At 49.3% G+C, this 27,664-nt stretch overlaps 1 protein-coding gene across 1 annotated transcript in view; it reads left to right on the plus strand.

Annotated features, from left to right (window-relative positions):
* The window catches only part of TARS1 (threonyl-tRNA synthetase 1), a 271,600-nt gene that overhangs the window by 161,472 nt on the left and 82,464 nt on the right, over nt 1-27,664 (plus strand). The window contains exons 13-14 of the mRNA XM_085630784.1: nt 5,749-5,886; nt 6,775-6,852. Of these exons, the coding sequence (XP_085486910.1) occupies nt 5,749-5,886; nt 6,775-6,852 (216 nt within the window). The remainder of the gene's footprint in view (nt 1-5,748; nt 5,887-6,774; nt 6,853-27,664) is intronic.

A 27,664-nucleotide genomic window follows, 5' to 3' on the forward strand; every position in this document is an offset into this window, starting at 1 on the left:
TCGGCCGAGGGTCAGGGTGGTTCCACCCCCGCGGCTCCAGCGGAGCCGCAGGCGCCGCGCAAGTCCCCATACCCGCCGGTCCCTGGGACTGACGCGACGCCGGCAGAAGTCAGTGCCTTCCTCTCGGCCATGAGGAACCTGGCTCTGCCGTCGACACCCGCTAGCACGCCTTCAGGCCCCGCGGACCCGACTGGGCAACCTTGCCTGCCGGAGGCCCCGGTGCCGTCGACGGCTCCGGCCTCGACGCCGCAAGTGCCCGAGGGACCCGTTCCCGAGTCCCCGCCGACGCCTGTCGACCTCGGCACGCCTCCTCCGCCGGCGTCGACACCGGTACCACCTCCGACGCCGGCTCCGCTCAGCGTCGAGCCCCAGTTCAGCCCCGCTCCGGGCCCGGCGCCGTTACGGCGTCGATGGACGCCGCGTTCGGCGCCGCTGGAGACACATTATGTCTATCGTCCGGCTCCGATCCTTCCTCCTGCTTATCAGGAATCGGATGACGGGGGCGAATGGGAGGGGACCGAGGATCCTATGGCCGTTCAGGCTCAGATGTCACAGGACTGGGCAGATGAACTGGGGGAGGCCAGTGTTCTGGATACCTCTCCAGACACTGGATTCATCTCTCCTCCGACTGTGGCTTCGGAGGAGGGTGCTGCTTTCTCTGTGGTGCTGCGCAAGGCGGCCGCAGCCCTTGGGCTCGAGCTACCTGCCGTGGCTGTGAGGACTAACGTCCTCACTGAGGTGCTTCAGTCTGCAGCAAGCTCCACTGAGCCTCTGCTGCAATTCAATGAGGCCCTCATTGACGTTCTGCAGGGCACCTGGTCCAAGCCCTCCACTGTTCCTCCTGTGGACAGGAACGTCGCCAGGCGCCACCGCCCTGCTCCGGGCGACCCCAGTTTTCTGTCCCAACACCCTACCCCCGAGAGCCTGGTTATCCAGGCTTCTACCTCCCAATCCTCCTTCCCGACCGCTCCGCCGGACCGGGATTCCAAGAGACTGGAACAGTTTGGCAAAAAGCTGTTCTCCTCCCTTAGTTTGGGCCTGCGGTCCTTGAACACCGCCTGTCTCTTGGACCGTTATTCCCACTCTCTGTGGGATACGGTGGAGGACGTGCTGCCCCTGTGTCCGGAGGAGGTCCAGACACGACTTACCCAGGCTCTGGCCGATGGGAGGGATGCAGCACGACATGCTATCCGATGTGGGCTTGACACTACGGACTCGCTGGGTAGGGCAATTTCTACCACGGTGGCGCTTAGACGTCACGCCTGGCTGCGGTCCATGTCCTTTTCGGGTGATGTCCAGAGCACTCTCATGGACATGCCCTTTGATGGCACTCGCCTTTTTGGTGAGAAAGCGGACAGTGCGCTGAATCGCTTTAAGGACTCCCGGGCTACGGCCAAGTCCTTGGGCCTCTCGGCCCCGCGGTCGCAAACTTTCCGCCTTTCGCCCCTTTCGTGGCCAAGGAAGGGGTGCCTCCTCACGTACGCCTAGCCACCAGCCGCAGAACCAACCTGCGCGCGGTCGCGGACGTGGTTTCCGCCGAGGCGGTTCTGGAGGAGGCACGGTCAGCCCACATCCACCCCGGCAGCATCCGCCTCAAAGCCTTCCTAGTCCGAGCTTTCAGGACCATTCCACGCCAGTGGGCGGCAGAGTTCGCCATCACCTGCTCCACTGGCGGTCCATCACATCGGACAGGTGGGTGCTGCAAATCGTCCGAAGAGGCTACTCCCTCCCCTTCGAGACGACCCCTCCAGCCATGCCACCGCAGCACCACCGTATCTCGGTGGATCATTTGAATCTTCTCCACGAGGAAGTTTCGGCCCTCTTGGCCAAGGGGGCCGTCGAGCGCGTTCCGAGCCTAGAAGTAGGTCGTGGTTGTTATTCCCACTACTTTCTGGTTCCCAAGAAGGGCAAAGGGGGCCTACGCCCTATCTTGGACCTCCGGAACGTCAATGCCTTCCTCCGGAAGGAGAGGTTCAAGATGTTAACTTTGGCTCAGGTTCTAGCTGCCCTAGACCCTGGAGACTGGATGGTAGCGTTGGACTTGCAGGACGCATATTTCCACATCCCCGTCCTGCCGGCCCACCGGCGTTACCTGCGGTTCACGGTGGGTCAAGAGCACTTTCAGTTTACCGTGCTCCCCTTCGGCCTTACCAGTGCCCCTCGGGTGTTCACGAAAGTGATGGCGGTGGTCGCAGCTCATCTGCTCAGATCAAGGGTTCCAGTCTTCCCCTATCTCGACGACTGGTTGTTGAAGGCGGGCTTGCCCCAGGCAGTCGTCTCCCACCTCCAGACTACGGCGGATCTCCTGCATTTGCTGGGGTTTTCCATCAACGTGCCGAAGTCACACCTGAGTCCCTCTCAGAAGCTCCTCTTCATCGGAGCGGTTCTTGATTCGGCGCAGTTCCGGGTCTATCCGCCGGAACAGCGGGTCCGGGATATTCAGGCCCTGATTCCCATCTTTCGGCCTCTATCCTGGGTTTCGGTCAGGCTAGTGTTGCGGCTTCTGGGGCTGATGGCCTCCTGCATCCTCCTAGTGCATCACGCCAGGCGGCGCATGCGGGCTCTGCAGTGGGACCTGAAGTTTCAGTGGGCCCAGCATCACGGCAACCTGTCCGACCATGTCTTGATCTCGGAGGGCACTGCACAGCAGTTGCAGTGGTGGCTCACGGACCGCGATTGGGTCACGGGCAAGAGCCTCTCCCTTCCCCAACCGGAGCATGTCGTAGTGACGGATGCGTCCCTCCTGGGATGGGGTGGCCATATGGGAGAGGCGGAGATCAGAGGCCTCTGGTCTCCGGCGGAGTCTCGCCTCCACATCAACCTGTTGGAGTTGAGAGCGATCCGACTTGCACTGAAAGCCTTCCTTCCCTCTGTCGGGGGAAGTGTCGTGCAGGTGTTCACGGACAACACCACCGCCATGTGGTATTGCAACAAACAGGGCGGCGTGGGGTCGTGGACCCTTTGTCAGGAGGCTCTGCGCCTCTGGACATGGCTGGAACACCAGGGCGTCACCCTAGTGGTTCAACATCTGGCGGGCTCTCTGAACGCCAGAGCAGACGAACTCAGCCGCCGGTGCATGATGGATCACGAATGGCGTCTGAACTCCGAAGTGGCGCAAGGTCTCTTTCAGCAGTGGGGAGAGCCTTGGTTAGATCTATTCGCCACTGAAGAGAACGCGCAATGTCAGCAGTTCTGCGCGTTGGAATTTCCAAGGCGGCACTCGCTCGGCGACGCTTTTCGTCACGAGTGGAGTTGCGGTCTGTTGTACGCCTTTCCGCCTATACCACTTCTGCCCAGAGTGCTGAAGAAGATCAGGCACGACTGGGCCCAAGTGATCTTGGTGGCTCCGGATTGGGCACCAAGGTACTGGTATCCCGAGCTACTCAGTATGTTGACCGATCCTCCGATACGTCTGCCCCTTCGGGAGGATCTTCTGTCGCAGCAGCAGGGGACGGTCCTCCACCCGAACCTGTCCAGCCTCCACCTCCATGCATGGAGATTGAGCGGCGGCAGTTGATGCCATTTGACTTGCCTCCTGAAGTCTGTGATATCATTCTGGCAGCCAGGCGTCCCTCCACAAAGACGGTATACGCCTGCCGGTGGAACAAATTTGTGGCATGGTGCACAGCAAAGGCTGTGGATCCCCTTTCCGCCCCTCTTTCTGAGGTTCTGCTCTTTCTTCTTTCTTTGGCCCGGCAGGGCTCTGCCCTGGGCACCTTGAAAGGTTATCTTGCTGCCATCTCTGCCTTCTTGCGGCTTCCTGATCAGCCTTCTCTTTTCAAGTCCCCTGTAGTTACACGCTTTCTAAAAGGCATTAATCACACGTTCCCTCCTGTCCCTTTTGTAATGCCTCAGTGGGACTTGAATCTTGTTCTCACATTTCTAATGTGCGCTCCCTTTGAGCCTCTTCATAATTATCCTCTTCGTCTGCTGACGCTTAAGACTGCTTTTCTGGTAGCCATCACCTCGGCTAGACGGGTGAGTGAGCTCCAGGCTTTGTCCTCAAAGCCTCCTTTTCTCTCTGTTCATCCGGACAAGGTTGTCCTTCGGCCTCGTCCCTCCTTTCTTCCGAAAGTGGTGACCCCCTTTCATCTTGGGCAGTCTGTCACCTTGCCCACCTTCTTTCCGCCTCCGCATCCTTCCAAAGAGGAAGAGAGGCTCCACCGTCTGGACCCAAAACGTGCGCTCTCCTTTTATCGGGACCGCACAAAGCAGTTCCGGGTGGACGACCAACTTTTCGTTGGATACGTGGGTGCTAAGAAGGGGAAAGCTGTGCACAAACGGACCATCTCTCGGTGGGTCGTTTTGTGCATCAAAATTTGTTATTCCTTGGCAAAAAAGGACCCTCCTGTTGGGCTGCGCGCCCATTCTACTCGGGCCACAGCGGCTACTACTGCTTTGGGACGGGGTGTCCCTTTGCAGGACATCTGTCAGGCGGCGACGTGGGCTTCGCTACACACGTTTGCCAGGCATTATTGCCTTGACAGCCAAGTCCGAAGGGATGGCTTCTTTGGCCGTTCTGACTTTCTGGTGTGATCTTGGTTCGCAGACCCACCACCGGGGATGGTATTGCTTGGGTATCTATTCTAAGGTGAGGAATCTAACTAACGTGTTTCTTTCAGATGAACAAGTTACTTACCTTCGGTAACGATGTATCTGTAAGAAACATTAGTTAGTTAGATTCCTCACCGACCCACCCATCCTCCCCGTTCTGCGAACTGACATCTAGGGTTAAGGTTATCCTTTTCAGGCCCCTAGATTTTATTTTTGGCACCCGTGTCGGTCTTTGCATGGCTCTGCCTTCCTGGCGCGGAAAGCTATGTACAAGAACTGACGTCAGCGCGCGAGGGCGGCGTCTAAGTACTCCGACGACGTCATTCCGGCGCACGACGCCGACGACGCCTAGCGACGCGCAAGGGGTATTGCTGACGAAAAATCTTCCGGATCCAGTCTGACGCCTGGGGATATTCTAAGGTGAGGAATCTAACTAACTAATGTTTCTTACAGATACATCGTTACCGAAGGTAAGTAACTTGTTCTTTAGCGCCCTAGTTTTATGCACCAAAGGTCAGTTTCTCGCATGACTCTGTCTTTCGGCGCGGAAAGTTGTGTACAGAACTGACGTCCACGCGCATGGGTGGTGCCTAAGTAGCCTCTGTGACGTCGTCCCGGCGTGCACGACACCAGTGACGGGTGCGGAGCCACACGGCGCCACCTACTGGCGCGTAGGGGTACTGCTAAGCCGAAAACTTTCCCGATCCAGACTGACGCCTGGGGAATATTCTAAGGTAAGGGATCTATCACTAACTAATGTCTCTTACAGAATCTTGAATTAGGTGATAATATGAGAGTTCTGTTAAAACTGTAGCAAGGTTTTTGTCAAGTCTTGCGGAAACTGATAGACCATCAACAGTTAATAATGCTGAAATGGTGTTTCCCATTACAAAATGAAGTAACATTTAAACTTAATAAAGGCATGTAGTCCCTTTTAATTGTAGGATATCTTTGTTACATGTTATGCTGCTCTAACTGAAACCCTAGCTGTCTTAGCAATATGTTGGGACAAGCCAATTGATGGCTGCAATATGATTTAAGTGTACAGAATGTGGGCCGAAACTGCAAAAAATTGCATGGTTTGGAGAGAATTTGTATGTCTGCTTGAGTAAACCTTGCTAGTCTTGTAATCATCATCCAAGATTTTTCCAGAGAAGATTAACAATTATAACATCTTGGTCATTTTTCTTACAGATTGAAGAGGAGATCATGAGCTGTTTACAGTTTCTACGTGCTGTTTACGATGTCTTTGGATTTTCATTCAAGCTGAACCTCTCGACTCGTCCAGAAAAGTTCTTGGGAGACATTGATGTGTGGAATCGAGCGGAGAAGGTAACTTTAGCCATTTAGTGCTAAACACAATCTACATACCTGTAGGACACAGCAGAAGTGGATTATCCTTTTTTGGGGCCAGTTGGTATAGTATGTGTTGCCATGTGTACCAAGTCCTAGGTACACATCTTCAGCTGTGAAAATGGTAATTCACTTGTGAAAAATCTCCGTTTGTCTGCCTTCGAGTGCCGAGGCTGGTTAGCCACATGGTGTGCCAGTACCAAGTCAACATTTAAAATGCATATACAATATTCCATTGTGAAAAATGTTGCTTTCATTGCTGTAGAGTTTTCGGCTGCAGCACCAGTCTCATATTATTGCAATTCACAATGTATATCTATCAAATCCAGGTAGTAAGAATAAAGCAGTAGGCCTGTTTTTAAATAGTACAACCGCAGTTAAAGTTTACTAGAGGGGGTGTTAGCTGCTGATAGTAGCCCTCCATTACTCAATATTATACGCCGAGTCAGAGGCGAGTTCACATAAAGAGGAGAATGACAACAAGCGGCTGTTGTTGACTTCATGTGCGTAGTAAGAGTTCTAGCTTTGCTGGCCACATTGATGGGGACATTAGTATCACCTTGTCACCCAACATTGAAAGAGGGCTCTTGTTTTTCTATTGTTACATATCACTTCTCAGGTTAAGGCTTGTTAAGCAACTAGAGTGTGTACCCAGTTGGAAGGTTGGTGGGCCTCTACTCTGATCGATGCTTTCTCTGCCACTAGAAAGGGGGCGGAGAGTTGTAGCTGGTGCCAGCGTTCAAATCATTCTGATTGGCTCAGCCAATCTCTGCATTCCATCTAGGGTGACAGGTCATTTAATGAATACTCCTCCCACTGTATGTTGACAGCAGCCTTGTATGTGACTTTATCTTACTTATTTTTTAGCAACTGGAAAACAGCCTGAATGAATTTGGTGAGAAGTGGGAGTTGAATCCTGGTGATGGCGCTTTTTATGGACCGAAGGTTAGTAAACAAGATTCAGTCAATTATTTCTCTTGTGTCTATTGCGTTTGTCCTGGGCCTTGGCCACGTAAGAACATTATGTGCTTGCATTCAAAACTAGATTTTAACCTCAAATGATAACTGAGCTGCTCTTGGTCTCCTCTTTCCTTACAAACTTTAAAGGCAGTACCTCTGAACAGTAATCTACGCTGGCATTGAGACTGTAATGACCCCTGACACGGTAAGTGGTAAAGTAATAACATTTATTTCAGGAGTGAACAGGCAGGTACAACCTTCCTCCGGCTTCACCCTCCGCAACTGCTCAGCCCTTCTCTATATTTTGGAACCTGTGGCATCCAATCACCAAGGAATTGGTAACTAGGATACCACATCTTTCCTATTTACAAAACACAAACAATACTTAACTAAACTTAATAATGAAGGAATCACAGTCATGAACAGCTGGACAACAAGAGCAATGCCTCGAATAACCAGATTCCAGCAACTCTCAGCCCTCGAGCCTTCCACACCACACGTGCAGGTTAAACGAGCCCACAACGGCTCGCATGGACACCAACCGACTCGTACCTGGAGCTGACCCAATTTAATCAACCTGGAAGGGTCCTGGATCCACTGCAACGGCTCCACAGATGTGTCTAGGTGTACCACACCTTCTCATCCGAGTAAATAGCAGGGGGTTCTTTTTATACAAAGTCACTCTGCCCGTTCTCTCCTCGCATCAGGAAACAGCAAGGAGGTGCCGCTGGCTTGTCAACATGCATCGGAAGATCTTTCTTTCTCGTCGCCACTTTGTAATGACCACTGACACGGTAAGTGGTAGAGTAATAACATTTATTGCAGGAGAGAACAGGCAGGTACAACCTTCCTCCGGCTTCACACTCCGCAACTGCCCTGCCTTCCCAATATTCTGGAACCTGTGACATCTAGTCACCAAGGAATTTTTAACTAGGATACCATAGAGACCACTCAAAATAAACATTTAAATTGGCCTTTTGAGTCTCTGATTAGCTTCAGCCTTCATTCCCCTTTCATCACACATTCATCACAGCCGCATTTTACAATACTCTTGTGAGGACTTGCCCATTTGTACAGTCCAGGTGACCCATTATGTAACAAGTATTCATTTGACATGAATTTGTCATTTGTCACGTGCTTTGGGTATGTTGGGGGGGGGGGGGGGGGGGGATAGGAGAATCTTGCCCCACTTTAATCACATCTTTCAAGTAACAGAAACCTTCACTTGCCATAATCAGGACTACAGAATCTCTGGCTTTGGTGCCTTTCTAGTGTGTAACTTTATATGTACAGTTCTATGAAATGTCAAATGTTTATGAACATTACCATATAGAAGACAAAGTTGTCAATTCATTTAAAACCTCTTTACTTTCTTTCTGAAGAAGAGCCTTCTGGGTTGCTGCAGGACTTGTGATTAGGAGCAATCTCCCTAGCAAGATTGGCTGATGAGCGAGCACCCCTCCTTTGATCATTTCATTTTTCGGCCTCCATTGGGCATCACTGGCCCCTTTAGTCAGTCCTCTTAAGGCTCTGCAGTGATAGCCCGCACTATAGAAACAAATCAAGAGCCTATTTTTTGTCAATTAGCATCTATGTGCTTTCTTTTAAATAATATTTTTTTGGGGGGGGCTATCCACATAGCACACAACTAGTCCTACAGGACAAGCGAGTGCTATCCAAAGTAACAGGTCATGTTGCAGATGAGAGCGCATTTTTAGCCAATAACTGAGACATTAAATTGTTATGTTATAAAATGTTATCTAGGCATATGTTCATTTTACTCAAACACCAGGATATAACAGGAGCCGCCCGTGCAGGTAAGGGTGGTGGGGCCGGGGTGAGTGGGGCTTTATCGAGAGATGACCACGAGGGAAAATTTATAATTAAATGAATAAATCATTTTTCCTCGTTGTCATCTGTCGAATTCCCCCTTACCCCCCCATCGGCCTCACCACTCACTGCTCTTACCTGCACGGTCCGCGAATGAGATATAATACAGTAAAGAGCCGAGCGGAAGTGGGGGCGGTGATATTGGAACAGAGTGTAGTATATGCTTTATTACTTATGGAGGACACGCATCAACCCTGCATGCCCTCAAATTTATTTACTCATGCGTTCCTAGGAAGCAGTGAGGTTCCACGGCAGTTCAGGCTGTTGCAGATTCCGACGTGCTGCTCTGGATGTGTTGTGGGCATTCCTAATAAACTGCTCCTCAGCAAGCTCCTTGTTTCCTGGTGCTCCTTACTTCATTTGGCGACGAGGATGGGATTGAGAACTGCCACCCACTGATGTTAAATCCATAAGCATGTGGCGAAAAGGACATTGATATGCTGGGTTTCTTTTCAGCTAAACTAGTTTGTTTAGGTAGGGAAACAGTGACTAAGATTTATGTGGCTGTCAGGGGTAAGAACATAATCGGGTGGCGAGACTTAGCTAAAAGGGGCATTATTCTGGAGCCTGGTTCTGACAATCCTATTGTCTTGGGGGATTTGCCTGCAGATTATGTTTGTAACATCACAGATCCTGTACAAAGCAGACTTGCTCAGTTCAAGACTGGATTTCGTGAGGAAGTGGGCTGCTTAAAAGGTTTTGAGCATTCCATAAGGCTCAAGCCCCATGCTCAGCTTGTGGTTCATAAAGTAAGACCTGTTCCTCTCAGTGTGAGGGAAGAACTCAAAACCATGCTGCAGAATTTATGATCTCAGGGGATCATTGAACCATGTGACTCCTCCCTTTGGGTCGCAACCATCTTGGTTGCACGCAAAAAATCTAGAGAAATAAGACTTTGCGCTGATTTGAGGAGTCTCAATAGCAACATTTTCATTGACTGTCACCCTCTTCTTAAAATACATGAATTGTTAGCCAATTTGAGTAGTATGATCAGTTAGATAAAGTTACTATTTCGAAAGAGAAACCTTTTTCCAAAGTGACACTATCACAACATAACATGAAAGAATATTTTGACAACAAACACAATGTGTCCTTTCAATCATTTTCAGAAGGTGACTGGGTGCTTATAAAAAGTCCTTCAAAAGTTACCAAAGGACAATCCATCTATTCTGCCTCAGCCCAGGTGGAAAGGGTAGGTAAAGCTTCTGTGTTGTTGGCAGGCAAAGGGTGGTGGAATAAACGCCAATTAGTCAAATTGACGCCTCAGCAAGCCAACATCATTATTAGCAGATCTAAACCTGTATTAGAATCTGATTTTGCAACTTGGATACCACTATCCGTTTTGGGGCAGCCTTCTTCAGCTGATGGTTATATTTCAGTTCCTATGGATGAGAGCGTTTCTGGTAGTTCTTTTGACACTCTGATCGCCTCAGGCCGCGTATTAGTGTCTAACTCGAACGACACTTCAATAGCAAGATCCTGTGCTATCAAAACACCTTTCAAATGTAAGGATTTTGTAATGTATTCATCTTTCTGTTTAATTTCTCTGTATATTTTACTCCTATATTGTATCAGTTTTCTTCTAGCATTTCGTTTTTTGTACATTATTCTTGTCTTTTGTAATGTTTAAGAAGATTTTATTTATTCGATTAACTTTTGTCATTGTAAAGGGAAAGGTGATCTAGTGTATGCTTTATTACTTATGGAAGACAAGCAGCAATCCTGCGTGCCCTCAAATGTATTTACTCAATCGTTCCTAGGCAGCAGTGGGGTTCCACAGCAGTTCAGGCTGTTGCGGATTCTGACCAGCTGCTATGGATGCGTCGTGGACTTTCCTAATAAACCTCTCCTCAGCAAGCACCTTGTTTCCTGGTGCTCCTTACTTCACAGAGGTATGGAGGAGATAACCAAAGGTAGCAGTCTGAGGATAGGAGACTGAAAGACCGCCAGGTGACAGTAGACGGTGACTGAATTCCAGCTTGGGGTTGAAGTGGGATGCGGATAAAAGAAGCATCCAGGACTTTTCTCAAGAGTAGGTGACAGTCTGCGCTAGCTGGGGTCATTCGCCAGTAACAAGCATGTGCGTAGAAAGCCTGCTTCATGCGTCATTGTTTCAGGCTTGATGCTCAGAGGGCCTTTTTAGATGGGTCAGTAAGTCTTGAATAGGAGCAGGGTACCGAAAGGGAGCTAGTGCCACTGTATACATTCAAACTCCCCTACTTTGAGGTCTGTCTGCTGTATGCAGTTCTACTCTAAAAGAGAGTCCAGGCGGTGATGCATCGCCGACATCCGAAAGGAGAACGGCCCAGACTGTAGGGAGGAGGGAGCTCAGACAAATGAAAGTCTTAATTTTGAGGCTGAGACGAGGCGGAACCCCTGCTCCATCTGCATGTTTATTTATATTTGGGATGGAATGCAGTGCTATCACCGACAGACAGCTAAAATTGTATCTGTCTAGTGAGACCACAAAAAGGAGCTTGGCGTTAAAGTAAACAAACATAGCAACCCGAACAAGTGTTTTTATTCTCTTTTTCTATCCTATCTTGGCATTCTAGCTACAGAAGTATTTGATGCAGTTTGCCAAGGGGGCTTCATGCAAAAGTCTTGTGTTGGACCAGTATGGGGCTGTTCACTGAGGTGTATCAAGTCAACACACCTGCTATTGCACAGTTTACACTATTATACCTGTATCATGCCAACACACCTGCTAGGGTGCAGCTTACACTACTAGATCTGTATCACACCAACTCATGTGCTAGTGCACAGGTTACACTGCTATATGTATGATGCCCATGCACCTGCTAGTTCACAGCTTACACCAAGGTAGTAGCCAGAGTATTAAAATACCCCCCTCTTTGATCCTTACCTCGAATGCCATCAAGTGAGCGAAACAAATACGCCATGTCCAGCCTAGATGAGCTCCTTTTACCCAGCCTCCCTTGCATCTGTCTCTCCATCCTTTAAGACTTTCATGCATCCATCTATCCATCTTTTCCTGTTTCCATCCTTACACCATTCCATCCTTCATTTACCATTTGATGTATACATTCTATTATCATTACACTCTTCCATCAATCGCTCTGTCCTTCCACTTCCAGTCATTCATCTATCCATACATGCATTCATTTTCATCCTTCTATCATTTCACCCTCCTTTTATCAATTCACCCATACAGCCAGACTTGCATTTGTCCATCCACTCATTGTTCCAGCCTTTGATAATTTCAACCATGCTTTCACCCACCCATGCAAATATTGTTTTCAACTATCAGTCCTTTCCCTGCATGCATCTTTTCATGTGTATCAGCCCTCCTTCTGGTCAGCTTCTTACTTTTTTTTTATATGCCATTCATTCACTCTTCCTTCCAGCTCTCACACTCAGTTTGAGTAGCATAGCTAGGGTATTGTGGGCCTTTGTGCAAGGATAAAATGCCCCCCACCCCTCCCCAGCTGGCATTTAATTGTTAAAATACAGCAAAAATCTGCGATCAATGGGCCTATTAAGCCTCCTGACCTCTGTGGTTCTTCACTTGCTGTACTATGAAAGCTACGCCTCTGTTAACTCTTCTCCTCTCCCTCATCATTTCACCTTTTGAGCCTCTTTTTCACTGATTGGATTTGCATCTTGCACCTTGGTTTCAGTTATCTTTACAGTCCGTTTTTAAGGGCTTCTGTCTGACAAGGTGCAGACAGACAAGGCTCCTAAATAATTGTGTGATCGCCACTCCCCCGCTCAAGCTACTGTATTTGTATCACGCCAACACACCTGCTAGTACACAGCTTACACTGCTGTATCTCTATCTGAAAGAGACACATTAGTGATAGATTCCTTACCTTAGAATATTCCCAGGCGTCAGACTGGAGCCGTAAAGTTTTGCTAACAGTACCCCTGCGCGTCAGTAGGTGGCGTCCTGCGGCTCTGCGTCTTTTCGGTGGCGTCGTAAGCGCAGAGATGACGTCACGAAGACTACTTAGGCGCCACCCATGCACGCTGACGTCAGTTCTTTCTTTTTCTGCGCCAGCAAGTGCAGATCCGGTTAGTGCACGTACCTTAGTTACTTTTTGACTACACTTTAGCGACTTTTGTCTCCCTTGTTCTCCTTGGTGCACGTAGGGATGCCTGGATTTAAGTCTTGTAGCGCCTGCCATCGCAATATGTCGGTGGCGGACCCCCACGATGTTTGCCTCTACTGCCTGGAGACTGACCACGACTCCCGGACCTGCCGGGACTGTCGGGCCATGGCCACGAAGGCCTTGAGGTAGCGGCACCGGAAGCTGCTGGAGGTCCGGCACTCCCAACGCCGTTCCAGGTCCAGGGACCGTTCCCGGGAACGCTCACGGGGCCGCAGTCGTCGCTCCTCGGGCTCCAAGTCTTTGCCCTCGGATTCCGGTAAGCGACAACATAAAAAGAAGTCGAAGAAGTGTGCTCGCTCTCCGACGTCTCCCCGTCGGTCCTCGGATGTGGACGAGGGGGACAGGGTTTCTGCCCATGTGGCTCCTTTGGAGCCTGGGAGTCCCGCGGCCTACCCGCCTTACCCGGGTCCGTCGGCGACTCCCGAACAGGTGCAAGAATTTATTGCCACCATGCACCGCCTTTTTAGGCCTCGGGCTCCCGCCAGCGCGCCTTCGGGTCCCGTGTCCAGATCCTGTTGGGCCGCCGGCGGATCCAGCTTTGGTGCCCCAGGATCCTGCGCCGTTGGCTCCGGTCCCGGCGCCACGAGATCCAGCGCTGCTGGCTCCGGCTCCGGCCCCAGCGCCATCCTCGGCTCCGCCTCCGGCGGCGCAGAGGGTCCAATTTGTCCCGTCCTTGTCCCGGTTCCAGAACCATTTTGTTCCTACCTGGGATCCGCATTGGGATGTGGCGCCGTTTCCGACGCCGTATGTTCCTTCTCCGGCTCCAGCTCTGCTGCCGCGGTCTGATCTCCATGCAACAGAGGTGGAGGATGACTGGGAGGGGTCCGAGGACCCTCTTGCCCGTCAGTGTGACTCCGAGCAGGACTGGGTGGATGACTTGGAGGACGCCGGCGACCTCTATGTCTCTTCTGACCCGGGGTTAGCCTCTCCCCCGCCTACCATGGAGGTCCTCAATCTTCCTAGGGTGGCCCTCAAGACTGATCTCCTCACTTCGGTGCTCCAGACGGCGTCCACTTCGTCGGAGCACCTGCTTCCCTTTAACGACGCCCTCACTGACGTCTTGTTGGGCACTTGGTTGAGGTCGGCCTCAGGGGCCCCTGTGGATAAGAATGTCACCAGGCGTCACCGCCTGGTGACCCCACGCTTCTGACCACTCATCCTACGCCTGAGAGCCTGGTCATCCAAGCCTCGACATCACAGAGTGCCTTTCCCACGGCTCCGCCGGATAAGGACTCTAAGAAGCTGGAACAGTTCGGAAGCGATTGTTCACTTCGGCCAGCTTGGGGCTGCGGTCGGTGAACACTGCCTGCTTATTGGGCCGCTATTCCCACGCGGTGTGGGATACGGTTGCTCAGGTGTTGCCTCAGTGTCCTGAGGAGGTCCACGCTGTGCTGTTCCAAGCAGTTGCTGAGGGTAAGGATGCGGCTAAGTTCGCTATTCGGTGTGGTTTGGACACTGCCGACTCACTGGGAAGGGCGATTTCTACGACTGGCGCTTCGTGGCCACGCCTGGCTGAGATCCACTGGGTTCTCGCCTGATGTCCAGAGCTCGCTCATGGACATGCTCTTTGATGGCACTCACCTTTATGGCGATGCGGCCAAGTCCTTGGGTCTTTCCGTGAAAAGCCCGGCCACTCCTGGGTTTCGTTCCTTTCGTGGCCACGGCAGAGGCACCCAGGCGCATTCCTTCAGCAAGCCTGTGCAGAACCAGCCTCAGCACGGACGCGGCATCCGCAGGGGCGTGTCTGGGAATCAGCGTGGGGGTAAGTCCACCTCCGCCCTCGCTGCTTCTACCTCCAAACCTTCCTAATTCGAGCTTTGTGGAGCACCCCACGCCGGTGGGTGACAGGATCCGCCACCACCTCCCCCACTGCCGCAATATCACATCTGACAAGTGGGTTGCAGATCATACGCAGAGGTTACTCTCTTCCCTTTCAGTCCTCCCCTCCAGCCATGCCACCTCGGTGCCACCACATGTCGGGGGATCACTTGGTACTTCTCCAGCAGGAAGTCACGGACCTCTTGGCCAAGGGGGCCATCGAGTGTGTTCCTGGGCCGGAAGTAGGGAGTGGTTGTTATTCCCACTACTTTCAGGTCCCCAAGAAGGACAAAGGGGGCCTGCGCCCCATCTTGGACCTCCAGAACGTCAATCGCTTCCTCCGAAGGAAAAGTTCAAAATGCTGACTCTGGCTCAGGTCCTGGCTGCACTCGACCCTGGAGACTGGATGGTAGCGTTGGACTTGCAGGACGCATATTTTCACATCCCCGTCCTGCCGGCCCACTGGCGTTACCTGTGGTTCACGGTAGGCCAGGAGCATTTTCAGTTTGCCGTGCTCCCCTTCGGCCTTACCAGCGCCCCTCGGGTGATCATGAAGGTGATGGTGGTGGTCGCAGCTCATCTGCACAGGTCGGGTGTCCGTCTTCCCTTACTTTGACGACTGGTTGTTGAAGGCGGGCTCGCCCCAGACAGTCGTCAACCACCTTCAGAATACGGCCGATCTCCTGCATTTGCTGGGGTTCTCCATCAACGTGCCAAAGTTGAACCTGAGTCCCTCTCAGAAGCTCCCCTTCAATAGAGCGGTTCTGGATTCGACGCTGTTTCGGGTTTTTCCTCCCGAGCAGCGAGTCCAGGATATTCAGGCTATGATTACGATCTTTCAGCCTCTGTCCCAGGTTTCTGTCAGGATGACCCTCCGGTTCCTGGGACTGATGGCCTCCTGCATCCTGCTAGTGCACCATGCCAGATGGCATATGCGTTACCTGAAGTTACAGTGGGCGCAGCATCAGGGCAACCTGTTCGATCATGTCCAGATCTTGGAGGGCACTGCACGACAATTGCAGTGGTGGCTCATGAATCGCGATTGGGTTAGTGGCAGATCCCTCTCCCTTCCCCAACCGGAGCACACAGTGGTGACGGATGCGTCCCTCCTGGGATGGGGAGGCCACTTGGGAGAGGCGGAGATCAGAGGACTCTGGTCTCTGGTGGAGTCCCGGCTCCATATCAACCTTTTGGAGCTTCGGGCGATCCGGCTTGCACTGAAAGCATTCCTTCCCTCTGTCCGGGGAAGTGTGGTGCAGGTGTTCACATACAACACCACCGCCATTTGGTATTGCATCAAACAGGGCGGGGTGGGGTCGTGAACCCTATGTCAGGAGGCTCTGCGCCTCTGGACATGGCTGGAACGTCAAGGCATTACCTTGGTGGTTCAACACCTGGCAGGTTCTCTGAACGCCAGGGCGGACGAACTCAGCCGCCGGTGCTTGATGGCTCACGAATGGCATCTGCACTCGGACGTGGTGCAAGGTCTCTTTCAGCAGTGGGGAGAGCCTTGGTTAGATCTATTCGCCACCGAAGAGAACGCGCAATGTCATCAGTTCTGCGTGTTGGAATTTCCAAGGCGTAACTCGCTCGGCGACGCTTTTCGTCGCGAGTGGAGTTGCGGTCTATTGTACGCCTTTCCGCCTATTCCACTTCTGCCCAGAGTGCTGAAGAAATTCGGCGCGACTGGGCCCAAGTCGTCCTTGTGGCTCTGGATTGGGCGTGAAGATACTGGTATCCCGAGCAACTCAGCATGGCGATCAATCCCCCGATCCGACTGCCTCTTCGGGAGGATCTTTTGTCACAGCAGCTAGTAAAAGGTAATCCACCCGAACCTGTCCATCCTCCACCTCCATGCGTGGAGATTGAGCTGCGACAGTTGACAGCTTGTTAGATAGTTCCCTCTTAGGTAGTTTTAATTGTTTGTGTCTGCACTTTTTGGTCCCTTCTTCAGGGAATACTTTTCCCTGTTATTGTTTAATTTTTCCGTTTTTTCTGTTGGTTATGTCATTCTTTCTGTACCCTCACCACTAAACTTCACTTCTGATAAAAAAAAATTGCGCTCCGTCCAGTGTGTTGGTCTGCACCTGGGCGTCCGATGCGGCCCTATGATGAAGCATGACATTGCAAAGTGTGTGAGGGCAGTATTAAAATAAGGATTATCTTTTCCTCTTATAATTACTTTGTACTTTGGATAGTGAAGGACAATTATATCTCTGTCGCTGTCTTTTGTCCTTTATAAGGAGTCTTAATGAGCGTAGTTCTTCTCTGTCGAGTGAGTTTGCATGTATGATAGGGGATTCAGAGAAGGCTTTCTTTTCCCTAGTCTCTTCTTTGTGATACTGTAAGTTAGCACGGCCGCTGAGCCGTAGAGATTTTAGCGGGTATTTCCCGGGATCCTCTTGGTAATACAATAAAAGGCGGTTGTAATTGACACCACCTATGGAGGAACAAGGCCTCGCCTATGGGGACGAGGCTGCTGCCAGGATTTTATCATGCCCCTCTCTTCTAGGGGACACCACACTCACACAGGCACTGACACAGGTGGAAGGTTGAGATGCTCTAACTGAACTTAAAAGGACTCAAGTAAAAACTATTTTGCATGGGGCCATTCTCACGGAATATTTAAGGGCGAATGCAGCCCCAGGGGGGCTCCTTGTGGTTAACGAACCTTTAATCTTTCTAGAGGAAGCTTCATTCCGAAAGAACTGGTCATTAATCGCTTGGAGGTGCTCTAGAGATTGGCTCATTTTAATTATAGATACGGCGAAGAAAATTTCTGATGACCTTTTGATACAAATTCAGACTAGCGAGGATCATTTGAAAACACAGATACAAATCTCTGTGTTTAAAAAGAAACTTGAGGAGACCAACAAAACAGTGAATGAATATAAGGAGTACCTAATGAATTCCAAGGTGCACAAGTTACAAAATGATCTGAAAAAATTCGCGAGAGAGAAGGTGTACCCTTATGTGAATGATGAGTATGTTAAGATGAAGGTAACTCAAAACATGCCAAAAAAACCATCAAGAACTCACACCGAAACATCTAGTTCAGGAAGTGAGAGCAGCGATGCGGATTATCGGCCTAAATTTAGGGGGAGAGGTTGGTCTAGGGGTTATTCACGCCCTTACCACCCTGGACCTCAGATGGGATATGGATGGCCTCCCATGTACCCACCGATGGGTCCGCCTCAATTCTTCCCAAAAGAGTACCCACCTTTTTTAGAGAGAGGCAGGGGGAGACGGAGGCAGAGGACACAGAAAACTCAGAGAGTACAATGGGAGTATATGAATCGGAGAATAACACGCAGCATGGCACGGGATGTGGAACCGAGTACCAGCAAGGAACACACCTAGTCATGAATTTAAGCGATAGGACACTGAACAATATACAAAAAAATGTTCTGTCCAAAGGACTAGGCTTTGTCCCAACAAATCAGCTAGACTCCTTCAAACTAAAGTGTGAATTGGCCGGATTTTTCCGTAGTGTTCGTTTGAAAGTGTTTTTTGAAGATAAGGAGATGACAGAAAAAGATGATGACACAGGGCTGAGGAATCACTCGACCTTTGTCCCCAGTGTGGGACAGTTACCCCCAGAGGTGGGAGTTTTTGAACAGGCGGTGTTGAGGGATGTGGAACTGTTGGAAACATCTGAGAGAGATAAGCCATTTTTCAATCTTTTCTAAAATTGAAAGACAGGCTCTGAAGGAACTGAGGGATGATCCTATGTTAATGATAAAACCTGCCGATAAAGGCGGTGCAATCGTGATTCAAGACAGATATGTGTATAACATGGAATGTCTCCGTCTATTGAATGATAGAAGGAATTATGCAATCCTTCCTGGGGATCCCACGGAAGAATTGAGAGTCATGATTAGCACTTATGTCGAAGAGGCAGTCGGAAATGACTGGATCAGTCAGAAGGAAGCTTCCTTCCTGTGCAAACCCTATCCAACTGTCCCTTATTTTTACATTTTGCCTAAAGTGCATAAACCCACGCGTCCACCACCTGGACGTTCCATAGTCTCCGGTACAAATTCGATTTTGGAACCGTTGTCCAAATTCTGTGATGTCTTTTTGCGCCCCCTCGTTCAGAATATGCCAGCATATCTCAAGGATACACGGGAGGTTTTAAATCTGATCAAAGACTTAGAGTTTGAGCCCAATAGAGACTTGATGATTGGACTAGATATAGAGTCAGTGTATACAAATATTCCACAGCAAGAAACCCTGAGGGTTATTGAGAATATACTCTTTTCGGAAGAATGGAATTATAAAGCACCACGTACCTTTATCCTTAGTCTCTTGGAGGTAGCACTGACAATAAAAAAAATTCAATTTGAAGATCGGTTCTATCTGCAAACCCATGGAACTTCCATGGGGAGTTCTTGTGCCCCTAGCCTGGCATGCCTGTATGTTTCTAAATTTGAGGAGGAAACTGTATTTGTAGCGACCAACCCTTACTTGGATCATATCAGGGTTTGGCGCAGGTATATTGATGATGTTTTCATCATCTGGAGAGTGAGTAGAAACTAGGCTGAAACCTTTTTGGATTGGTTGAATCATAAAAATCCTTTTTTGTTCTTCACAAGCACGCTGACAAGTTCAGTTCAGTTAATCTTTATTTCGATGGTTAAAAATCATCATAAAAAATCCATATCCTATAAAAACAACACACATAATTTAACATTTCTAGAAATAATGTTATATACACAATGTCTTGATCTCTAGTGTTCCTTAACCTTACTGCTATTTTTAAAGAGCTTGTTACTGAACATAAAGTGCGCATGTCATTTGTTCTTTGGAGGAATAGTAATGCGGATTTAGCATGACGAAATTTTCCTTCTCTTAAAATATCAACCAAAAACATGCGCCGAGGGGTACGATAAAATGGACACAATAATACAAAATGAAGGGTATCCTGCGGAGACTTGTTGTCGCAGCCGCAGGCACCCTTCTGCTCAATCGTTACAGTAAAACCAGATGGATAAGAAAGAATATTAGGTAACAAATTGAGCCTAAAACGACACATTAAAAACCTGTCCTGCTGGTTATATATCAGAAATAAATAGGGTTCCATGCCCTCCCCGTTTTTAACCAGGCAATGAGCGGCTACTGACCGTTTTAGTGTTAATGCTTTGGTTGCCCTAACAGTTTCCAATTTTTCCAGCAACAGTTTTTTTATTTGTCGTTTGCTGGTCATAGAAATTATACACGGCTTACTAAAGAGGGTATGCTGGTCTATGGCCTCTAGTGTTGTTTTAACATATTTCAGCCATGGGATTTGCATCCCCTTATCCCTTTGCAAACAGTCCGTGAGAATTTCTCTGCTTAGTTCCGCCTCAGTATTGGCCCAGATACTGAGCCAAGCCATGACCGGCCTAATCTTCACCTGATCTGTAATATATGGGATCCCAAGTTCTGAGTGTGCAATTTCAGCTGGAATAGACTGTGGGATCTTTAGGATTTTGCGGAGAAATCTATCTTCCTCTTACTGTAAGTGTTTAGCATCCCTAAAGCCCCACACCTCAGCTCCATACAATGCCTTTGCGGTACTTATTGAGCTATATAGGCTCATTATTTGTTCCGGGGACCTGCGTCCCAACCTGTGAGCAAAATTCAATATTGCACCACTTGAGGAAACCAGTTTAGTACAGCGTTCCTCAATCAATGAGTCAAACTGAATCTTGCCATCAAATAAAAAGCCTAAATAGGGAAAGGTACTTACAGTGCCCATTATGTGGGTCCCTATCTTAAACACAGGTTTCTTGGTGAGTTTTTTGCCTGCGACCATTGTAAAGGATTTGCTCAAATTCACTGACAGATCTAAATTGTCCATGAATTTTACAAATCCATTGATGAGCGACTGGAGACTTCGTGGGGTTCGTGCAAGCAGGACCGCGTCATCCGCGTACAAAAGTACCGGAATTTGACGCTTCCCTACTTTAGGGCAGTCTACAGTCTGAACAGTAAGGCTTGTCTCTAAATCATTAATATATAATGAGAACAAAAAGGGAGCAAGGATACACCCCTGCCTTACTCCACTTGTGCATGGGAATGAATCAGTCCGCCCCCCCTCCGTGCTGAAGCAAACTCTAGCTGTAGTATTCCAATGCAACTCTCTCAGAATGTTTATAAGGCCCTGGTCTATTCCCAACTTATTCATCATTGCCCACAATTTGTTCCTGTTCACATTATCAAAGGCCGCCGCCAAATCCATAAAACCCATATAGCTGTTGCTTGCTTTAGTATACTTAGCAACCAGTAAATATAGATTTAGACATTGGTCACTGGTCGATTTTCCCACTCTAAACCCATACTGTGTATCAGCTATTATATCATGCTCTTCAGTCCAGGTCATAAGACGATTCAAAATCACCCGCCCAAGTATTTTGGCTGATACATCGATCAGCGATATCGGTCTATAGCATTGAGGATTGTCCCTATTCCCTTTCTTAAATATAGGCACAATTAATGCAGTGGACCAAGATCTTGGGAGTCCTGATTTAATAGCCGCGTTTAGCACCCTCGTTAAAATTGGCGCCCACAGATCGATGTTACTTCGATATAGATCTGGGGGAGTACCATCAGGCCCCGGTGCTTTGTTTGGCGTCAACCCTTGGATTGCCTTCCTGATCTCTGTTGGAGTGTAATCTATTTCCAAGCTCCTTATACCATCCCAGCCCCCTTCTTCTTTTGTATCTTTAGAGTGGTTATAAAGACCCTCAAAATGAGTCCCCCAATGCTGTGGGAGGATGTTTGTACTGAGGACCGGAGCACTACTATCCTGAAAACCGGGCCTGTTAATAATCCTCCAAAATTCTGTAAAGTCCCTGTTTTCTCCTGCCTCTCTTAGATCAGCCCAGACTTCTGCTTGTAGGGTGGCCTTTCTTTCTTTTATCTTAGTTTTGTAAATTTGTCTATATTTGGCTACTTCAGTCTTATCCCTTGGATTAGCTTTAAGGCTTGATTTTAGGTTTCTTAATGCTCGGGAGCAGTTAGTATCAAACCATCTTGGCTGTGTACCTATCTGGGACCTTTTGATTCTAATAATTTTTCGGCCAGTTTTGTCAAATCCCCAAAGGCCGCAACTAAGTAAACTCCACCTATCTTCAGATCTAAGCAATCTTCTACATACTTTTTACCCTTTACAAGCAGCGTGGTATAGAATTCCTGGGCATTGATTTTCGCCCACCTTAGGCGCCTCCCCTGGTCTATTGGCCTTAGGGTAGTATCCGCTTGTATATTCATTTCCAAGTGGGCCTTGTAGAAAAGTTAAATGACCAAAGGATTGTGGTCACTAAACGTACTCCATTTAGTACTAACCTCTATAATCCGGTGTTTTGCAAAGGGGGATATCAGTATGTAGTCTATAATGGAAGAGCAGCCTCTTCCCTTAAAAGTTGGCACAAGAGTGCCCTCTGGACCTGGGACTACCAAATCAATAGTGTGTGCTAATTAAATTAGTTAATATTGTGCCCTCGGTACTGTGCTCAAAGTGTGGCCCCTCAGTGACCGGGCAAAGATCCCAGTCTGCAGTTACTGGTAACAAATTTGGGCAGAGGTGACAATTTAGGTCACCCATTACTAACACAATTGGTTCTCCCCACCCCCCCCCCCCCTTTCCTTAAATCGGCTTCTTGGTTCAGTCTAGCATCTAACTCCAACAGGGCAGCATTCCTACCGTTTAAAGAGCCTGAATTATAGATGTTAAATAGCTGTACCCTCAGCCCTTGTCCTTGGAATGTTACCGCTTGAAGGGTATGTGATGTCCAGGATGTCAACGTCCATCTTCCCTTAAGATTAATGTCCACATACAGTATTAGCCCTCCCCTCGCCCTTCCTGCCCTGCTCTCCTGGGCTGGTACAAAGAAGCATTTATAGCCCTCTAAATGATAGAGGTCGGAGTTAACCGCCCAGGTCTCCTGTAGGGCTAGTATATGAAAGCCACGTAATTGGTTCCTCCAATCTACATTTTCAAATTTTCCAGCTAGACCTGATATATTCCAGGAGGTTATATTCACCCTTCCCCCGCCACCCTCACCCCATTTAGACCCTGGGCATTTGGCCTGACAACATCCCTCCTCCCTGTCATGGACTCCTGTTTCTCTCCATCCTCTTTTAACGAGGTAGGTCCCAGCCCGTTCTGCTTATAACTTCCCCGAGATGCTAATTCATTAGCATCGGTGGACATCCTTCTTTCCAACCCCTCCTGATATGTATCTACTTTGGGAAGTCAATCATTTTCGTCCAGAGACCGAAGGGGACTGAATCTATTTGTCCACTGTAGGTCACCCTGATTTAATAATGGCCGGCCACTGTATTCAGATTTCCTTGCCCTATAGCCAGCTACTCCTCTGTCCTTTCTTCCTTGAATGTGAGTTGGGGGGTAGGCAGCACAACTTCTAGGGTAAAAGTAACCTAGTGACATAGATCATATAGTACTGGTTACATTCCTATTATAATTACCCAGTATATACTCCACCAAGTTCGGGTTCCTGAAGTTTGCAATAATGCAACCCCCTTCGATATCTTTCCTTCTACTTCCCAACCAGGATACTCTCCTAACACGTATAATTTCTCCAGTTTCCTGCCCTTGTAATGGCCTGTGTGTGTTCAACCAGTTAATAATCTTATTTTTAAGTTCCATGTATGACTCTTTCTCACCAATCCTTAGTTCAGGTACCCCAGCAAACACCACAACATAGGGACTTGCTTGAGGAGGTAAATTTACCCGTGGGGGAGGAGAATGTGTTCTATCCATACACTCCTGTCCTACCTGGTGATTATCATTCTGACTGTGATTGGCAAAAATCCCCGTCTGAGTCTGAGTAGGATTGGACTGTACCTGACCTTTACGGGTTTCATAATTCCCACCTTTTTGGACACTTCTATCCTCCGAGTAAGCTGGAGCTTTAGGTAATGCATGAACTTGTACAAGAGTACATGGCTCATTGCTTACACAGTTGTTACTAACCGGAATTGGCCGTGGTAAGGTAGGCACTGATGATGATGTAGGATTTCCAGTCAAATTAGAGTTTGTAGACTCCTTCATCTTAGCCTGTTTTTGTAGTTCATTAGCAATATCTAATTTACTAACTAATGATTTTACTTGAGTAGTAATGAAAGTCTCTAGACGTTTCTGAAGGTCAGTAATTATAGAATGCAGCCATCCTGGAGGGATTAAGGGACCTTGAACTTCTATTTCCACAACCTCATCATCTATTATGTGTGTCTTGCCACCCCCACTAGTTGGTTTCAGTTTTTTGGTATGTGTATTCTTTGTGCCTCGTCTGTTGGTTCTATTTCTAGTTCTCAGGGTTCTTTTTTCCACCCTGTCGGGGAGTAGCCCAGTGTCTGTTACTTGTTGGCCACAGGGAATAGCTTCAGATGAGGCATTACGACTATCATTTTGTAAAGTTTCGCAGAGATTTATATCAGCGATTTGTATAGGTATGGTTTGTGTAGGTGTATGGGAGGTGTTTATGGGTGTCATCGATAAGCGTCTGTGTGCGCTCGATCTCCCCATTTACCGCACCAATAAACTTTCTTAACATTAAATCAATTGCCGTTGGTTGGACTATGTAACCTGCTGGAGTATTAGTATTAATATTGGTATCAGGCTCTTTTTGTGTGGAAATAAGTGGGGTACATGGTTTCCTCTTAGTAGAGCGCGTTTTTGGTTTGGTAGCCATAGTAGAATTTTTTAACACTATTCACTGCCTCCTGATACGCTCAGAACGGGATAGAAAAATAGTATTAAATAACCTAGCTTTGTAGAGCACAAATTAAATCATTTTACAGTCCCTTACAAGAGCAATCCATTGTCCACTGTATGCGAGTGTTGTGCAATGTCCACAGTTCTCCTGTAGAAAGTTATAACTTAGTGATTTGAGCCGTTTTAATCTACAGTACCTGGAACAAGATCCAAGGGGGGTGGCCCAGCCCAGCCTACTCCGGCCACAGAGGGCCCGCCCTTTGCCCGGGCTTGGCCCGGCGCGACCCGCGCGCGATCCCGCGACGCGGGGGTTATGCTTCTCTTTTATGCGCCTCCGGGCGCGGAACCAGCGTTGTCGGCGTCCCTGCCGCTAGTGAGCCTGGGAAAGGTAGTCCCCACCTCCACTCCGCGGTCGCACTGGCTGGAACTGCGGCGGCGGGAGGCGGGAACAGGCAGAGAGTTTCCTGGCAAAGAAGAATGTGAGTTTGTCTTTACTGGGAGGTACTCGCCCGAAATGTTTGCCCAGCACCCGCTCTGCCGGAGTTATGCTTCTCTTTTATGTGCCTCCGGGCGCGGAACCAGCGTTGTCGGCGTCCCTGCCGCTAGTGAGCCTGGGAAAGGTAGTCCCCACCTCCACTCCGCGGCCGCACTGGATGGAACTGCGGAGGCGGGAACAGGCAGAGAGTTTCCTGGCAAAGAAGAAGGTGAGTTTGTCGTTACTGGGAGGAACTCGACCGAAATGTTTGCCCAGCAGGCTGACAAATGTCTCACTGCCCTTCTTGGATCTCAACATCAGAGCAGAGAATGGAGTATTAGTGAGTAGTGTCTATCATAAACCAACCGACAGGAATAACTTGCTATCCTTTCAGAGCTTTCATCCTCGCTCCTTGAAAGAAAATCTGCCTTATGGGCAGTTCCTGCGACTTCGTAGGAACTGCTCTTCGATTGTGGATTATAAAAATGAGGCTAAAGACCTGAGTGAGAAATTGAAACGCAGAGACTATCCGGATACATGTGATCAAAAAGGCACAGAAAAGAGCAAGAAATTGTAATAGGGAGTCCCTATTGCAAACATATGATAAGGAAAGAGTTGAGAGCAGTATCTGTGTCACAACATTTAACACAGCATCGAACCATCTCAGAAAGATAATACAAAAAAACTGGAGAATTTTGAATTCCAACGGGTTGGAACAACCTTTCCCTCTTTTTTCCTTCAAAAAAAGTGCAAGTATTAAAGATATGGTGGTTAACACACGCCCTAGATTAGAGAGGGAAAACAGAAATTAATGTCGCCATGAACATTTCTTACCTCCTGTGATGGGACACTATGCGTGTGGTTTTTGCAGGGCTTGCCCTCTTTCATTGAATGGCAAAATGGTGGATATAGGGACTAACCACCTCAGGGAGCAGAGGAAACATACGACATGTAACACTGAAAATGTTATGTTCGAGGCATATGAGCTGCAGATTGTACACTTAGCATAGGTCGCCATCTGGTGTTGGGCCCGGATGTTTGCAGTTTGTTTTTCTTCTTGGACAGTCTTTGGAAGTCACGAGTTTGGTGACTCCTCCTTCGGTCCGTACTGCGCATGGGCTTCGGCTCCATCCTCAGATTGTTTTTTTCCGCCATCGGGCTCGGATGTGATACTTCGTGCTCCGGCTTCGAACTTCTACGGTTCCAGCCTCGACGGAAAATCCTCGATTCTTCGAGTTCCTCATCATCTTCATCTCTCGAAGCGGCACTTTCTCCATCCCGTACATCGACACCGGCCTTCGGGCCCTCCGCGACTCCGGTCCCGGCCGATGGAAAGGACTCCGTTCAAAAAGTGCCCAAAATGTGGGTCTAAATTTCCCCACACCGACCTCCATCAGGTGTGTAACCTTTGCCTCTCTCCGGAACACGAGGCTAGAGACTGCCTCGCCTGCAAGTCTTTTCGATCGAAGAAGACCATCCGAGATCGAAGAGCTCGCCACACCATGGCGCACTCATCCTCCGCAGCTCCACCGGACATCTTCGGAGACGACGCCGAAGCTTCGGGGCAAACACACACCGAGCAGGAGGAAGACGTCGTCAGCGCTTCCGAGGCCGACGACTCCGACGTGGAGGACGTTACACCAGCGCAGCGGGCCGTGAGTACTATGCCCCCTCCCACCCCCGCGCCTAAAACCAAAGAGACTCAGGTTACTCCCTCGCCTGCCGGCCTGGGCAAAACCAAAACCAAAACTTCGATCACCCCACCTTCGGGCCCGGTGTCGAAGCCCCCAAAGTCTCATGGCAGCTCGGGATCGAGCCAGCCGACACCCGGTGCCGAAAAACAGCATCCGGCACCGAAGACTGCAAAATCCAGCTCGACTCCGAAACCACCGGTGCCGAAGCCTGGACACTCGGTGCCGACCAAACACAAACACAAATCTGTCGGCACCGACGCTCCGGCGCCGAAACATCATTCGACGCCGAAACACCCGGAGACCTCAAAAAAGCATGGCGCACACAGACCATCGAAACCCCCGGTTCCGAAATCACCGGTGCCGACAGACGACTCGACACCATTGGCTCTGTTTACACCAGACCCTTTACAAAAAACTTTATCCAAAGATCCAAAGACTGGGCTTTTGACTTTAACTACCAAGAAAAGACGCCTTGATGCTCCGGCTCCTCCTCCTCCACCCAAAAGGAAGGACTCTGCTACTTCTCCCCTCAGAGTGCCCTCCCCACCACCGCCTCCCCTACCCCCTCCACCTCCTCCACCGCCTTTACCTCACTACGATCCGGCCCCATCCCCAGATCCGGATGATGGGGCTCCGGACAATTACCCGGCGGACGCCCCAATGGATCCCACTCCACCAGGGACCCCAGATCCATGGGAGGATTACAATAACCCTGATATACCCAATGTACCTCAGGACGACCTATACCCATCAAGGCCGTCTCCTCCAGAGGACTCCTTAGGGTTTCATCATTTAGTGCAGAGAGCAGCACACTACCATGGGGTGGACATGCACAGTGAACCAGTAGAAGAAGACTTCCTACTGGATACATTTGATATACAAGACAAATCTACTTCCATTTTACCCATGCTTAAGGGTGTCACCAAGCACGCTACAGAGGTGTTCAAAGACCCTGTCAGAGCCAAAGTACTGAACCCTAGAATAGAGAAGAAGTACAAGGCGGCACCCACAGACCCTGCTTACATCAAGGGCCCTGCTCCCCTAGATTCCCTAGTTGTCTCCACAG

This window comes from Triturus cristatus, chromosome 2_1, assembly GCF_964204655.1.
Source record: "Triturus cristatus chromosome 2_1, aTriCri1.1, whole genome shotgun sequence".
Lineage (NCBI taxonomy): Eukaryota > Metazoa > Chordata > Amphibia > Caudata > Salamandridae > Triturus > Triturus cristatus.